Source organism: Sander vitreus, chromosome 11, assembly GCF_031162955.1.
Source record: "Sander vitreus isolate 19-12246 chromosome 11, sanVit1, whole genome shotgun sequence".
In the NCBI taxonomy this organism is placed as follows: Eukaryota; Metazoa; Chordata; class Actinopteri; order Perciformes; family Percidae; genus Sander; species Sander vitreus.
In genome coordinates, this window is record NC_135865.1 from 8,331,911 (window position 1) to 8,346,910 (window position 15,000).

Sequence of the window (15,000 nt, forward strand, 5' to 3'; positions counted from 1 at the left end):
GAACGTCTTAAAAAAGTACCTGTCATTTGTGAGAATGTAGGAACAAATGCTGTATGAATATTACTTCTCCTTCTCTCCACAAAACGCTCCCACAAGTTAACATATATTCCATATGTGCCATCTGGCTCACAACAGGCCTTTAATGACATTATCAAATACATAACAGATCACACAAATCACCATGATGTTGTGTGACAGTGGCGCCGCCCCTATGGGCTGGCTCCCAGATGTTTAAAAGCAGAGTGTGTGTCTTTGTGTGCACAGTGGCTGCTTTATTAAGAGTTACTCATCTGAGGATAATGTTAACATACAAGAAGCATTCATGTGCGTGTTCTTGCTGTTGTGTTGTGCAGGAGTGTGTGTTCGCAGGAGCAGAGGCAGTTTGCTATGCTCATACTTTTCTTTTCTTAATATCCATGTGGCTCCCATTAATTTTTGTCCTCCTTTCATGCCTCTTGCTCATAAAACATTGATTCAATAATTCTTCTAGATTAACACACACACACACACACACACACACACACACACACCAAACCATTGCTGTAGCCAAGCACAAAAAGTAATTTCTTCGAGCAACATAAACGTGCCTGTCTATTTCATGATGACTTTCTCAGAAACATGGGGGGGGGGGGGAAGACGAATGATGGAGTGTCAAGGGAGAGGAAAACGCAGGGAGGGAAAAGAGTGCAAGAGTGAAAGGATAAGGTGAATGAAGATGTGAAGAGAGCGAGTGTGTAGACGAGGAGGGAGGATTTATGAATGACAGATAGACTCTGAGAGAACTAGTAAAGGGGTGAGTGAATGAAAATGTCAGACGAGAGATGGATGGATGAATGAACAGTTCAGAGCAGGTTCAACAAGTCAAACAGAGAGGAGTTAGGGCATTTCTATATATGCCTTGCATTGGTAGAAAAACTACTTTATCTCGAATTAAAGTAGAAAATAAATCATTATATGTGCTTTAAGTTCTGAAAATACTTTTTACACGCTTACAACTGATCATTAAATGATCTAGGATCTGCTCTCAATTATGAAAACTTTTTCCATGCAGACACAGCATTTTACACACCCAAGCTATAAAACATTCTGCCGAAAGATCCTTTTGGCCATTGACATTTGAGTTATTTATATGTATTTTTTAACATAAATGACAGACACTCACTTACTCCCCAAAAGTTGACAGTTGGGATGGCAAGGCCGATGCTGATTGGCTGCCTGCGGCATGTCAGCTGAGAAGGGACATTAGCCCCCAAGATGCTGACACCATCGCTTCATCATCAGATAAATGACCATCTCTCTCTTCGTCTTTTTTCAGCTCTCGCTGCTCTACCTTTACTCAGCTTCCTCTTTCATCGCTCCCTCTCAGGACAGAGGAAGCACCATGACATGAATACCAAATTGTAAGCCTGTATATAGTATATTCAAGTCAATTTTATTTTCACATATCACAAATTTGCCTCAAGGGGCGTAACAATCTGTACAGCATACAGCAATATTCCTTAGACCCTCGATTCGAAAAAGGACAAAAAATAAATAAAATAAACTTTAACAGGGAAAAAATGGAAGAAAGCTCAGGAAGAGCATCAGAGAAGGGATCCCTCATCCAGGACGGACAGGCATGCAATAGATGTGTGTACAGAATAGACCAACATGTTCATATATCTGGTTAATATCCATAAAGTACAGAGATCATGACCCTGATCTAACCACCAGATTACAGCATAGACTGTTTCACCAGGGGGGCTCAAAAAGACTGTTACCAGTTGGTTTGTGGTTTTGCGTGTGTGTGTATTTGTGTGTGTATAAGTGTGTGTGTGTGTGTGTGTGTGTGTGTGTGTGTGTGTGTGCGTGCGTGCGTGTGTGTGTGGAGGGAAGAAAAGGGAGGGATATTCTACCAGAAGCTGCTGCTGATTTATTCTAAACCCCTCCTCCTCCTCAAAGACAGACACACACACACACGCACACACACACACACACACACACACACACACACACACATATATGCACGCACACACACTTCTCTGTGTCTCCTGAGGCATTCAGCGCTGAACCAGCTTTCCAGGGTTATTGGAGGACTCCAGAGGGATTATGGGTGGCGACACCATACTACTAACCTCAAAACATAATTATTAATCTGTTTTGCGTATTGGATTGTTATTGTTTCATAGTCTGGTGTCAGCAGAATATTGCTATTTGACTGACAACACAACTGGCTGAATGACGAACTAACTGAGTGATTGATTGATTGATTGATTGATTGATTGATTGGTTGATTGGTTGATTGGTTGAGTGATATGTTAAAAAGAGTTGAATTTACTTGCTCATACTGCACCAATTAATTACTTAAAAACTCACACTTACTTCCTTTCTTCTTCTATTGTCCCTTTATTTATATATATATATATATTTTTTTTTCTCTACAACTCCCTGTATTTTAGCCATCAATCATTTCTCTGGGACGTGGCTACATCTATAAGCCTTATGGGATCTGCAGTCCACAGAGGAGCCCCAGCTGGTTAGACGGAATCTCCGGTTTCTTTCTCAAAGCATGCAGAAGCATTTGCACTGTATGCATGCATCCGCGAGTGTGTGTGCATGTATTCATGAAGGAATAAGGGTTTATAGCACAAAGCTAGACGTGGTGGCGTTAGACCACAGCCCAAACATATGTGACCACCATCTCAGTGGGAGAACGGCCGTGATGGAAAAAACAGCCAAAACCACTGGAACGCTCCTATACTTTAATTGCAGTTGCAACCATTTTAACGACGCTCGGTACCATCTGCTTCGTTTCTAGACTGCAGCACACTCACTGATGATTCATCATGCTTTAACACCACTGAGAGAAACAGCTAAGAAACCTGTCCAACCAGGTCGACATTAGGCAGAACTCCGACCAGTGAGTAACAGAAACCAGATGGGATGTGAAAAGCAGACTGTGCAGTCTACTGTAAGTGTAGCTGCATTCAATGATGTAAGGTATCACTTGGAGCTTGGAGACGTGTGCTGATTCTGGCTTGGTCATAAACCCTTAAATGAAGCCAACTGAGCAGCGGTGGGATGACTGTAATTGCAGACACCGGTTGAATTTTGGGCTTGTGGTCAAGTGTTGCTGCATATATTCCGTCTCATATGTTTCTCTGCCTCTTCCATGTGCATGTCGAGGCATGTGTGTCACCTAAGAGCATCCAGACTTTCTCTCTCGTCCTGACCACTTAGCGGTTCATGTCATGGCAGGAAAATGTGTGTGTGTGTGTGTGTGTGTGTGTGTGTGTGTGTGTGTGTGTGTGTGTGTGTGTGTGTGTGTGTGTGTGTGTGTGTGTGTGCTGTGTGTTTGTGCATGAGTCTGAGCCTACCTTATGATTCTTGCCATGTCTGTACACCATCCAGTCCTCTCCGTTGGTGCTGACCTCCAGCTTAAAGGTGGTGACATGGTAAGCCTTTTGAGTTTCCTTTGAAATGGCGCCCTGCGTGGCGATGCCTGTTAACACCTTCAAGGTATGGAGGTCCACCTGTTTGGCGGGGAGGAGAGAGGATATTTTATCAAAAGAATAAAAACAGCATGAATAATGAACATCAAAGAATGCGCACATGCTCACAGGAGTGTCTGGTGTATACAGTGGTAGAAAGTAAATGTACTAGAGTACTGTACTTAGGTACAAATTGAAGGTACTTGTACTTAACTTGAGTTTTTTCTTTTCATGCCACTTTCTACTTCTACTCTGCTACATTTCAGAGGGAAATATTGTACTTTTTACTCCACTACATTAATCTGACAGCTTTAGTTACTAGTTATTTTACAAATTAAGATGTTTGCACACAAAACACATGTAGTTTATAAAATGCAATGTTGTATTATAAATTAAACTACCCAACAATGTATAGGCCTACCGTCCAGCTGAAATGATTAGACCATTAAACACAGTTGATTGACAGAACTATTTCCAGTTTCCTGATGATACTTACCTACTTTTACTTAAGTAACATTTTTAATGCAGGACTTTTACTTATAACAGAGTATTTTTGTGTGGTATTAGTACTTTTACTTAAGTAAAAGATCTGAATACTTCTTCCACCACTGGGTGTATAATCTCTATAATCTAATGAGCTCTGCCTCAGCGTCTTCTTAAGGACAACACAGGAACACAGCGGACTTTATGGACACATATCCACTTGGTCAACAGGACAAAGGATAAAGTCAGGTGTTGCAAAGTCATAAAGCATTACAATTTGTTTTGCTTTGATATATGTATTTAACAGTTTCCTGTGTTTTCTGTGAAAAAGGCAAGGACAGTGGAGAAGCCTTATTAACCCTGATATGGTTCAGATAGTTTGTTCACATGTTGAGTTCTTAGCCAGTCAGAAGTCAGTAGGTCTGTCGGTTGGTCCACCACTTTGGTCCAGGCTGAAATAGCTCAACAACTATTGCATGGATTGCCTTACATTTATGGTTCCCAGATTACGTCTCCTTATGACTTGGTCATAAGGTGATTCACATCCAGCCAAAAGAAAAAAATCCCAAATTTTTATTCTAGTGCCCCATGAGATTCACATTTGAGGCTTTGAGTGAAATGTCTTAATTACTACTGGATTGATTGCTATAAAATTTGGTAGAGACATTCACGTCTACCTCTGAAAGAATTGTAGTAACTTTGGAAATCCCTTTACATTTTATGAATGAAGTAATGGCAGTAACATGGACATCTCAACTATAACTTAATGGTCAACAGTTTAAACAATCTAAATAAGTGCACAACAGGGATCCATTGCAACAATATATATGGTTCAAACTGGACAGTTTTATTCTCAGGACAAACTGAGAATGAACTAAAATTACAATCTTCCTCTTCTATGTGCTCACATACATAAACACACACAGTGAATATATTGTTTCTGTTCACAAAGGAAGGAATGAGTGCAGAGGTTTCCTAACACACACACACACACACACACACACACACACACACACACACACACACACACACACACACACAGAAGAAAACATCAACTTTACTCTTTCATGCACAGAGAGCAAAGAAAAACATACACTGTCGCCCCTCAACGAACAGACATACACAACATGATACTGTCTCACACACACACACACACACACACACACACACCACCAAACACACACTCTCATAAAGTGCCCTCTGAGCTCCAACACTCCCCACCATACATAACACACACACACACACACATACACAAAGTCATTTCCTCTGAAAACACACATAAATAAAGATTTAAAAAAAGGAAACTGAATGCAAGCGCACATGGCCAGAAGCACTCTTTTTGTCTCTTATATATCTGACAGTGTCATGTCTCTCTCTCTCTCTCTCTCTCTCTCTCTCTCTCTCTCTCTCTCTCTCTGCAGATCAATAATGACCTGGGGCTCATTTATATTTCCTCCCATACAATAGCCATGATCACCTCCCCATCCTGATTATGGATGCTAAGCTACGTGTCTGGCATCCTGCTAGCTGTGTTGCATTATACATGGACAGCATTGTGTGCTGAAAGCCAGCTTCAAACTCCTTCATTTCAAGGTCCCTCAAGTAGATACACATTTGTTTTGCTCCGCAGTGCCCAAAATGAGTAGATCACGCAGAACAACATAGCTCTTTAAAAATGCAATGGAAAGTAACAAAAAATATATTTTCAGACTCTCAATTTGTAAGTGATATTAAGCAACAAGAGATTATATTGTTTCATGAATATATTTTTAATGAGGACTTTTATACATATATTGTTTTGTATGTTTTTTGTGTTGAAACCTGTATATCAATCAGAGCTTGTTGTTTGTTTGTGTGTGTGTGTGTGTGTGTGTGTGTGTGTGTGTGTGTGTGTGTGTGTGTGTGTGTGTGTGTGTGTGTGGGTGTGTGTGTGTGTGAGTGGCTGTGCCTCCTACTGGGGTATAGCACAAATCACCAGGGGAGGTAAAATGCTGCATTTGTTATCTGTCAGAGAGACAGGTGTTTTAGATTACTTCCAATGTACACATGCACACGCACGCACACGTGCACGCGCATGCATGCACACACACACACACACACACACACACACACACACACACACACACACACACACACACACACGCCTGTATGCTTAGGGCCAGACACAGATCCACCAAGACAACTAATCAATGGTCTGGAACCGAGGAGAGGAATGGTTGGGAAGAGGAGAGGAGGGATGAGGAGTAAGGGAATAAGAGAGAGAGAGAAAGAAGAGTAGGTAAAGAAGAGACAGAAAGACAGAGAGAGAAAGAGAAAGACAGAGAGAGAGAGAGAGAGAGAGAGAGAGAGAGAGAGAAAAAGAAAGACAGAGAGAGAGAGAGAGAGAGAGAAAGAAAGAAAGAAAGAAAGAAAGAAAGAAAGAAAGAAAGAGAGAGAGAGAGAGAGAGAGAGAGAGCGAGAGAGAGAGAGAGAGAGAGAGATGCTAAGTGAAGGGCTTCTCATCAATCACAGAGTTGTTAGAATAACGGAGCCACCAGAATTCACATCATCAATCTGCACCACACCCCACTGGACTAGTCCAGAAAATAATGGAATAGAACAGAATATAATAGAACAGAATCAAAAAGAACAGCATAAGCTACATTAGAGAAAGTGCCCTAGAGAGAGATTTAAACCACACACGTGGCCCTTGCGCCAACATAGCAACACATACATGCCTGAGCTGCATGGGCACACATTTTAACACACACACACACACACACACACACACACACACACACACACACACACACACACACACACACACACACACACACACACACACACACACACACACACAGTAATGAGAGACCAGGGGGTGCAAGATACGAGAAGGAGAGGCATGTTGGCATTTATGACAGCTGCTTGTCAAGACACGAGGTTGCAAACACACACATATGCATAAACACACACCTATGTACACACACACACACGCGCGCAGGGGCCTTGCTCTCTGCTAGGTGTTAACGCAGAGGAACAGCTGAGAGCCTCTGTGGAACGCAGCGACCCCACCACAACACCGGTGACCGGAGAGAGACAGAAAGACAACATGAAAGAAGTAGAAGCTTAATTTCCAGCCAACTGTCAAGACAATTTCATGCAAAGATCGACCGTGTCACGAACAATATAATCAGAATCAGGGGTCTTTCCATGGGCTGAGCAGAGAATATTCACTTTTAAAAAAGTCCGTAGAGATACGGGCTAATATACTGTGTTAATATGAAGGAATTTTCTGTAATGATTTTTCACAGGTGTTTTTCCGTATTTTTAATTTTGGATTAACCGAAATGTCTGTTAAAGGTACAGAGGATATACTTTAAATTTAGAGAATTTTCGCGATTTGGATTAACAGAAGTTTCCGTAAACTTAACGGAAAAGGTACTGGTAATTTTCTGCCAGGACATTATCCGTTTTTTCTACGGATTTATTTCTTACAGTGTGGACGTCAGAAAAAACAAATCCTGAAAGAATATGGAGAGTCTTTTTAGCGATTCATGTCAAGCAAATTCTTTAATGTTAGCTCATTTTTGAGATGGGAGGCAGAGAAAGTGAGCTGTCAGCTGCAGTTGAGGTGAAACAGGAAGGAAGTGTGAGACTGATGGGACCTTGGCCTCATGCTGCCTCTTGGCCACAGTCCCTTCCTGTGTTTGCTGGCCCAGAATGTGGCCTCAGTAGAGCTCTGACAATCAGAACTACTGCTTCTATTCTGTCTGTGGCTATCTGTGATTGTGTTACTGTTCTTACAAATGAACAGATGAGGTGCTTGCCTGGTTCCTGTCTCCTTGAGCAAAACACTGATCCCTCACTGGCCTCCTTTGCTGTTAACTGAACACACGAGTGATCATTTCTTAGAAGCAGCACATCTTGGGTTGTCTAAACACAGGCTTTCGAGAGGAAACAATATGTTAGCTGCACAAAAGAAAGCCTAATTCTTCTTTGCTTTTATTGTGGGTGTGATTGTGCTGCAAAATTTTGGTCAGGAAATCTGCTTGAGGAGAGTCAAGCAGCTAGCAACCTGACCAGTTGGCAAAAGGTGAGGATGATGATTTCTGGTTCTCGAAACTTGCTTTTAAAATTCTACAAAATAGAGAAGACTGCATCTGACATTGGGTACAGGAAGGGTTCAAACTGATAACATTGACTATTTATATATATATATATATATATAACATGACATTATGCCTATTTCCAAAAAAGCTTGTTGACAACGAGTAAAGTAAAACCTGTGGGCAGTCTTTACAAGGCTACAGGAAGGTGACACCCAACAAGATAATCTGTTGTTTATAGAAGGTGTCTAACTGAAGAGTGCCTTGCAGGCTGGTTTGAATTCATTTCTGTCTGAGGGGTGAGTGAACCTCACACTCCCTTTCCCCTCCCACCCAGACAGCCTCATAACTCACGCTTGGCACAGGGATGGCAGGAAGTTGGCACTGGGATAAAATACTGGAAACAATGCCTTACCCAGGCATCTAGCTGCTAAACCTGGATATCACTACACCTCCCACTTACTTTTTCTCACTCACTCACTCACTCGCTCTCTCTCACACACACACACACACACACACACACACACACACACACACACACACACACACACACACGCTGCAAATATAGCTGTGCTGGAGTTATTATGTGTGACATGTCAACGCAAGAAAAAAAAGGTGCTATTAAAATAGGAGTGCAATCTGATTTTAGTTTAGACAGTACACTTTTTCAAGAATAAGCTTCTGTATTTCAGGAGTGGGATCTTGGATTTGTGTCACATCCTGATGAAAAAGAAGAAACCCTTAAAACTTCAAAATCAATGGACCCATAAGAACATCCGTCAATAGAGTCGTTTTGAATGAAAGTTTTGAATCCTACTTTGTTTGCACCACATCTCCAGCTCTCCAAAGTACCCGTACCTGTATGTACTCCCTGTTGCTGTCTTCATTGGGTGTCCATCCGTTGTCATGGTAATTGAGTCGGGCCTGTCGTGGCAGCCAGTGTTCATCGTAGAAACTTGACGAGGCTGTGATCTGGTCATCTGTGATCTTTCCTGACTCCAGTCCGAATGCATTACTACAGTGGAAAGCTACGAGAGGGCAAAAGCAGGAGAGGAAGACATTTACACCAATACTTATACTAAAAAAATTATTAAAAACGAAGTATTAAAAAACTTTAAATTAAATTAAACTTACTCTCACTGACTTCCTTGTGCGTCATGTTGTATCGAGCGGAGAAGCCATCTTTAGCCACAGCCATGTCAGTGTGGAAGGCCAGAGAGAGAATCCCGGTAGATGATTGGATCTCAGGAGGCACCCTGGTCCCACAGTATCGACCAATCAGAGGGCCCACTGTCGATCGGACAACAAGTATTGGATTAGCATTCAGTGTGTTAAAATTCGTCATTATTTGCTGGTTTATCTGTGTAACTCATGATGCTCTAACAAGACGTTACAATGTTCTCACTCATCCAGGTGGAAATATTATTTACTCATTTTTATTTTTTTTCCTTTATCAATCCCTTTATCCCTTAATCCCTTTATGCCTCTGTCCTTTGCTACCGGCACTTTTTTTTTTATTTCTTCTGTTATCTCTAGCACTCCATCCTCCACTGACATCTGCTCATCACTCCACCCTCTCATGTCATCACCTCTCCTCCCTTCATCTATCAACTCTATCTCTGGACTGGACAAGGTTTTACAATGTGTGCTCTATATAGTATATGTGTTTACATCCATTGAGCTAAGTGATTCTTCTACTGTCCTCTTCTCTAATACCACAACTTGTATATGTCAACACAAACAGATGCTTGATTTAGAGCCCTGGGTGTGTGTGTGTGTGTGTGTGTGTGTGTGTGTGTGTGTGTGTGTGTGTGTGTGTGTGTGTGTGTGTGTGTGTGTGTGAAGGAGTGGGAGCACAGATAGTAGATTCATCCCTGACTCATCTCTCACACACACACACACACACACAGATACTGTACACACACAAGGAGGCTTGTGGAGAAGGAAGAGAAAGAAAATAGCTGCCAACCGATCAGTGCAATTGATTTTTTTCTTCCCTTTTGGAACGGGTGGAAATTTAAAATGGGGATCTTGAGCAAATAACGGTAATAACTCTTTTCTTGATGGTAGTGAGGGAAGAGAAGAGAAGAGAAGAGAAGAAAAGAGAAGAGAATCTCAAATCCACCAAGATAATTTCTATAAATAAATTACCCCTGTTGCATACAATTCTGGTCCAACGAATTTAATATTTATTTTTTGAGGATTTAATAATTAGTATTTCTAGCTTACAGGCAAAATCCTAGTAATAATCTAGCAAATAATCTCATTTCTCTTTCTCCCTCTGTGTTTATGAGTTTAATTTCAGCAGCGTCTAAACTTGACTTGCCTGACCCGTGCAAACAGATACAGCATGTGGTAACGCACACAGACACACAATGACACCAATCCCCTGTGACCTCTCTTTTGGATGGATCGGAGTGAGAGCAAACAGTATAGTTGCCCGTCACAGAACACACACATACCCATGCACATACATGGAAGCTAAATGGCACACGAAAAACATATTCTGGTTTTCTCTCTCTGTACTTAATTGGTTTCTTGCACTCACTCCAATCAAGTTAGAACTGACATCTTCTTCCTTTCCTTTGAATGAACATATATTTCAACCTCTCCTCCCTTCCACCAACATTTTAGCCTTATAAGAAACAATGTCATTATCTTTCCCCTGTGTCTTTTTTCTTGCCCTCTCTTCCGTCTCAGGACTCTACACGCCTGCAAAGGTTGAAACTTGGTCCTTCACCTCTAAATCTAAATCTCATCCTGTATATTTCCTTCCCTTTCAACCTCCTCCCTCCCACTTAATTTCACTTCGCTTTCTTTCATCCTGCTATCCCTCTTGTAGTCTCTCTCCATCTCTCAGAGCAGGAGCCTTTCATCCTCTCTTTCTCTTCCATCCCTCTCTTCTTGCTTTTCTGGTCATTTTCTTTTTTCTTTTTTTTTTACTTTCAACTTTGCTTAACCTCTCTTGGCTTCTATTTATTCCCTGAAAATAAGGAGTAAAGATGTTGTGGCTTCTTCCTATCCTCATTTAACCGCCCACTTTTCTTTGTACAGTACCATCTGACTTTTTCTTCCCTCCTCGGGCTAAATTCATATTTACAGCAAAGTTATTCATAAGAAGAGAAGCGCCATTGTTTGCTCTTCATTGCTGTAGATGGTATTTTTAGTCTTTGCTGGATACATTCCATGTACCTTGATTTGGGAATGAAGCAATTGAAAATGTCCCCAATTTGTAAAACTAAAAACGGCATGGAAATAATAAGTATCACATAACAAATAAAATGATCAAATCAGTATAAATAGTATACAATACAGAAAATGTTTATTTTCTGAGAAGAATCTGACTTCCTCTTCCATTCCAACTTGCTGAACTCCCTTCAAAACCCATCCTAGTTCTCTTTTCTCCCAGTGCTCTTCTTGAAGGCAGATCAGAGCTCTTCTGGCCTTCATCTATTCCTCTCAGCTTCTCCTTCCTTTGTGCCAGTCTTCCCAACAGTGGAGGACCTTTCCCTTGCCCTTGCACTGCTCTTCTTTTCCTTTCTACCTCTTCCATCTCTTGAAACAAGATCCAAGGCCTTTGTGCCTTAAATTTGTCCTTCTAAACTCTTCCAGTCTTTCTCAGAGCTAGACCAGAAATATCCTAGCCCTCTACCGTTCTTCCTCTCACCTCTTCTCCCTCCTCTCAGCAACTCCTATTTTATTTTCCCCTTGAAACATTATGTTTTTTCTCCACAGCTGATGCCAACATCCTGCCTGTAAGCTGAGCTTTCATCTACCAACGCATAGCTACTAAAATAGTTGCTACTCCACCTCAGTCAATAATGATGTAGGTAGGGCAGAATAGAGTACACACCATTTTAACTTTGCTCTGTGTATTGACTCGTGAAATGGTTAAATTATTGTTTAACATTTCCATCAAAACTTAACCAACAGCATCATTGCCGTTGGCACATGATGATCTTGATGCATAAACACATCCAGTTGATCAATGTCTCACCTCCCGGGAGCCCGTCCCACACTTCCAGCCAGTCATATTTGCAGTCCCCCTCTCCGCCCGGCAGGGGGTCGTTCTCCAGGTCAAAGGTGAGGAAGGTGAGGATCACATCCATGCTGGGAGGGACAATGATGATGAAGGAGCACTCCAGGTTGTGGGGGTATTTGTCGGGGTAGCCCGGCGACTCAATGAGACCCGAGGGACTGGTGAAGTTCCGGGAACAGTCTGAACCTGGGATGAAGACACAGACATAAAATGTAATTTAAGAGCCATATAGCCTATTGAAAAGAAAATCTATTACAGCAGTTTGACACCATAGACTGTGCGCGTATTAGGGCTGTTGGAACAAATACTGAAAATCGAATATAATTCGAATAATAAAAAAAAATCAATACTATACGAATGCTGAAATTACAACTTGTTGTGACATTTTTGTTTTTGTTTTATAAATATGTTGGCTAACGTTAGCTAATCTCCCTCTTCTCGCCTTGGCCTACCCGCATGTGTCACTCATGTGACGTCTTATGAACAAAAGCGGGAGTGAGAAACAAGGCATTAAGCTAACGTTACGTACCGAGTAACGTTAGTACTTGACATCACGGAGCTAACGTTACGTACCGAGTAATGTTAGTAATGTTAGTACGGGGGCCCCTCCCAACGTTAGCTCCGTGATGTCAAGTACTAAGGGTGTGACAGGCTGCGGCTGGAAATCGGAAAAGGTTTTAACATGACTTAAAAATCGACATCTACCTAGCCAAAGTGCTTATGTTAACATTAGTTAGCTGGTTCTTGTTTCCTAATCCTAACTGCGTCTCGAGTTAGCTTAGCTGGGAGCTATATGGAGACAGCTAAAGTTTATTTTAGCTGCCCTACAGCCATCAGAGTTAGCTTCGACTTCATATATTACCTTCTAATAGTTGTATTCTCAGTAACGTGACAATCTGCAAGAAACGGGTTGCTTATAAATCACGAAAATAGTAGTGAAAGCACCGTTTGGCTTAGTTATTAATGCCGTTAGCATCGTGGGTAACACTATTGTTACTTAGCTAGCTAGCTAGTTTATGACAAATCGTTTCGGCTGTGCTTTCTAACATGATGTCATCGTGCTAACCGAGCACCGTTAGCCTTTCCAACAGAGCCGCTTCACTACACTTGTTAGATCATGTTTAATTACAGTGTTCTATGTTGATTTGTGTTTATCGCTGTGTGCTCGTGGTGGAAAATGAATGTAAACAAAGTTGTTTTTTTTATGAATGTAAACAAAGTTGCGTTGCAATGCGCCGCCGCCATGACGTAGATCCCCTTCAAGTCCCTGTCACTACCATGGATGAACGGTCACTACCCGATGTGAGTCGAGTGCAGATGTGAGTTGCGCATGCGTCACTTTGCGGCAGACGCAGATCTGTTTTGCTGTTAGCCACAGAATAATGACGTAGGAGTAATTTATTATTTAGCGTAAGGCATCACATTTTCACGGCATGATCCTTGATGTCAGTTCTAGATTAGAGGCTGAAGTAGCCTACAAGAACCTGCTAACGAGAGACTATTGTAATGTCAATACAATAAAAATGTACCTACAAAACGAAGTTCGTTCACTGCTGGCTACAAGTTAGCAATCAAATGCAACAAAGGCTTTCATTTGTATGGCGTTTTGTGCTAACGTTAGCAATCAAACAATCATAGATAGCTAAAACTTTTTGAAATGATTTCCATCTTCTGTTATTGTTTGTAATGAGAAAAGTTTATTTTTTTATGGATTTCACAATGCAGCTAGATCCGGATCCCTTGGCGTTATGCCGTAAACCGGTTAAATCTGAGCATGCGCAACTCACATCTGGTAGTGACAGTCCCTCTAGTGGACAGAACATGTAACAACAACCACATGCTTACGTGGCATCGACAATGCATAAGCCTGAGTAGTGTAGTACATATTAACAACAGGCTGCATTTGAGCATTAAATATTCGAATATTCTTTGAATATTAAAAAAATATATATATTTGAATGGTATTATAGAGGACGATTGACAGCTCTAGCGCATGTACTTCAAACTAATGCTATTATCCAGGGCACTCAGATGCGATGCTTACCTTCAAACTGACTAGACGGAACACAATTTCATAACTCCCAGTATAGCCATCTCATCTTTGACCAGATAGCAGTCTGGCAATGTGAAAATATCTCTGACTCCACTTTATATACTTTAAATGCAGTTAATGTGATTGTTGGGAAACACGTAGAAGTATTTAGAGCACAGTTAGGGCTGCAGTATTCTGAACTTGTGTGCTGAAGTAAAGGTAGTTTTATGTACATGTGAATCTTGTGGGAAAAAATCTAATCCAAACATGCGAAGAGTGATGTAAAATGGCCATTTAGGTTATTGATTTGCACCTTAAAAACCATAACATAACATTTTGCAGAGCAGGCTTTTGAAGTGCTAAAACTGTAACAGTTTAATACTGTTCCATCTGTAAAGACGAAGATACAGCAGAGCACAAGCCAGAGAACAACATACTGAGTGCCAAAAAGTTTGGGTGTCCTTAACAGAAAAATGCATCTGCTTGTGTGTCTAAAGTGCTGTTGAGCAAGATGCTGTATCCCTACCAGCACTTGAGAAAAATGCAGGAGCAACCTCAACCCCAAAAGAGGCAGTGCTCTATGAGTATTAACAAAGAGACTGAGGAGTTCAAATGAGACAGAAGGAAACATATAAAGACACAGAAAGAGAAGAAAACCAGTGGGAAATAAAATTGAGCTAGGAGAGAGAGAGATAGTAAGAAAGAAAAAAAAATTAAGATATGAGAGTGAAAAACATGTAAACAGAACAATAGGGGTAGGAAAGACAGATGTAGAATCTGTTGACAGTATCATGGTTGGGTGGTCTAACAGTTATGAGAAGCTTTAGATATCATCATGCACACACACACACGGTCTAAGCCTCTTATGATAACCCATTTCTCTCCTGTGTG

At 41.2% G+C, this 15,000-nt stretch overlaps 1 protein-coding gene across 3 annotated transcripts in view; it reads right to left on the reverse strand.

Moving 5' to 3' along the window:
• LOC144526082 (neuropilin-2-like) overlaps nucleotides 1–15,000 on the reverse strand; it is a 106,498-nt gene that overhangs the window by 53,132 nt on the left and 38,366 nt on the right. For all 3 annotated transcript variants that reach the window (XM_078263291.1, XM_078263288.1, XM_078263290.1), the window contains exons 4-7: nucleotides 12,036–12,263; nucleotides 9,173–9,328; nucleotides 8,897–9,066; nucleotides 3,357–3,512 (exon numbers count right to left, since the gene is read on the reverse strand). In XM_078263291.1, the coding sequence (XP_078119417.1) occupies nucleotides 3,357–3,512; nucleotides 8,897–9,066; nucleotides 9,173–9,328; nucleotides 12,036–12,263 (710 nt within the window). The remainder of the gene's footprint in view (nucleotides 1–3,356; nucleotides 3,513–8,896; nucleotides 9,067–9,172; nucleotides 9,329–12,035; nucleotides 12,264–15,000) is intronic.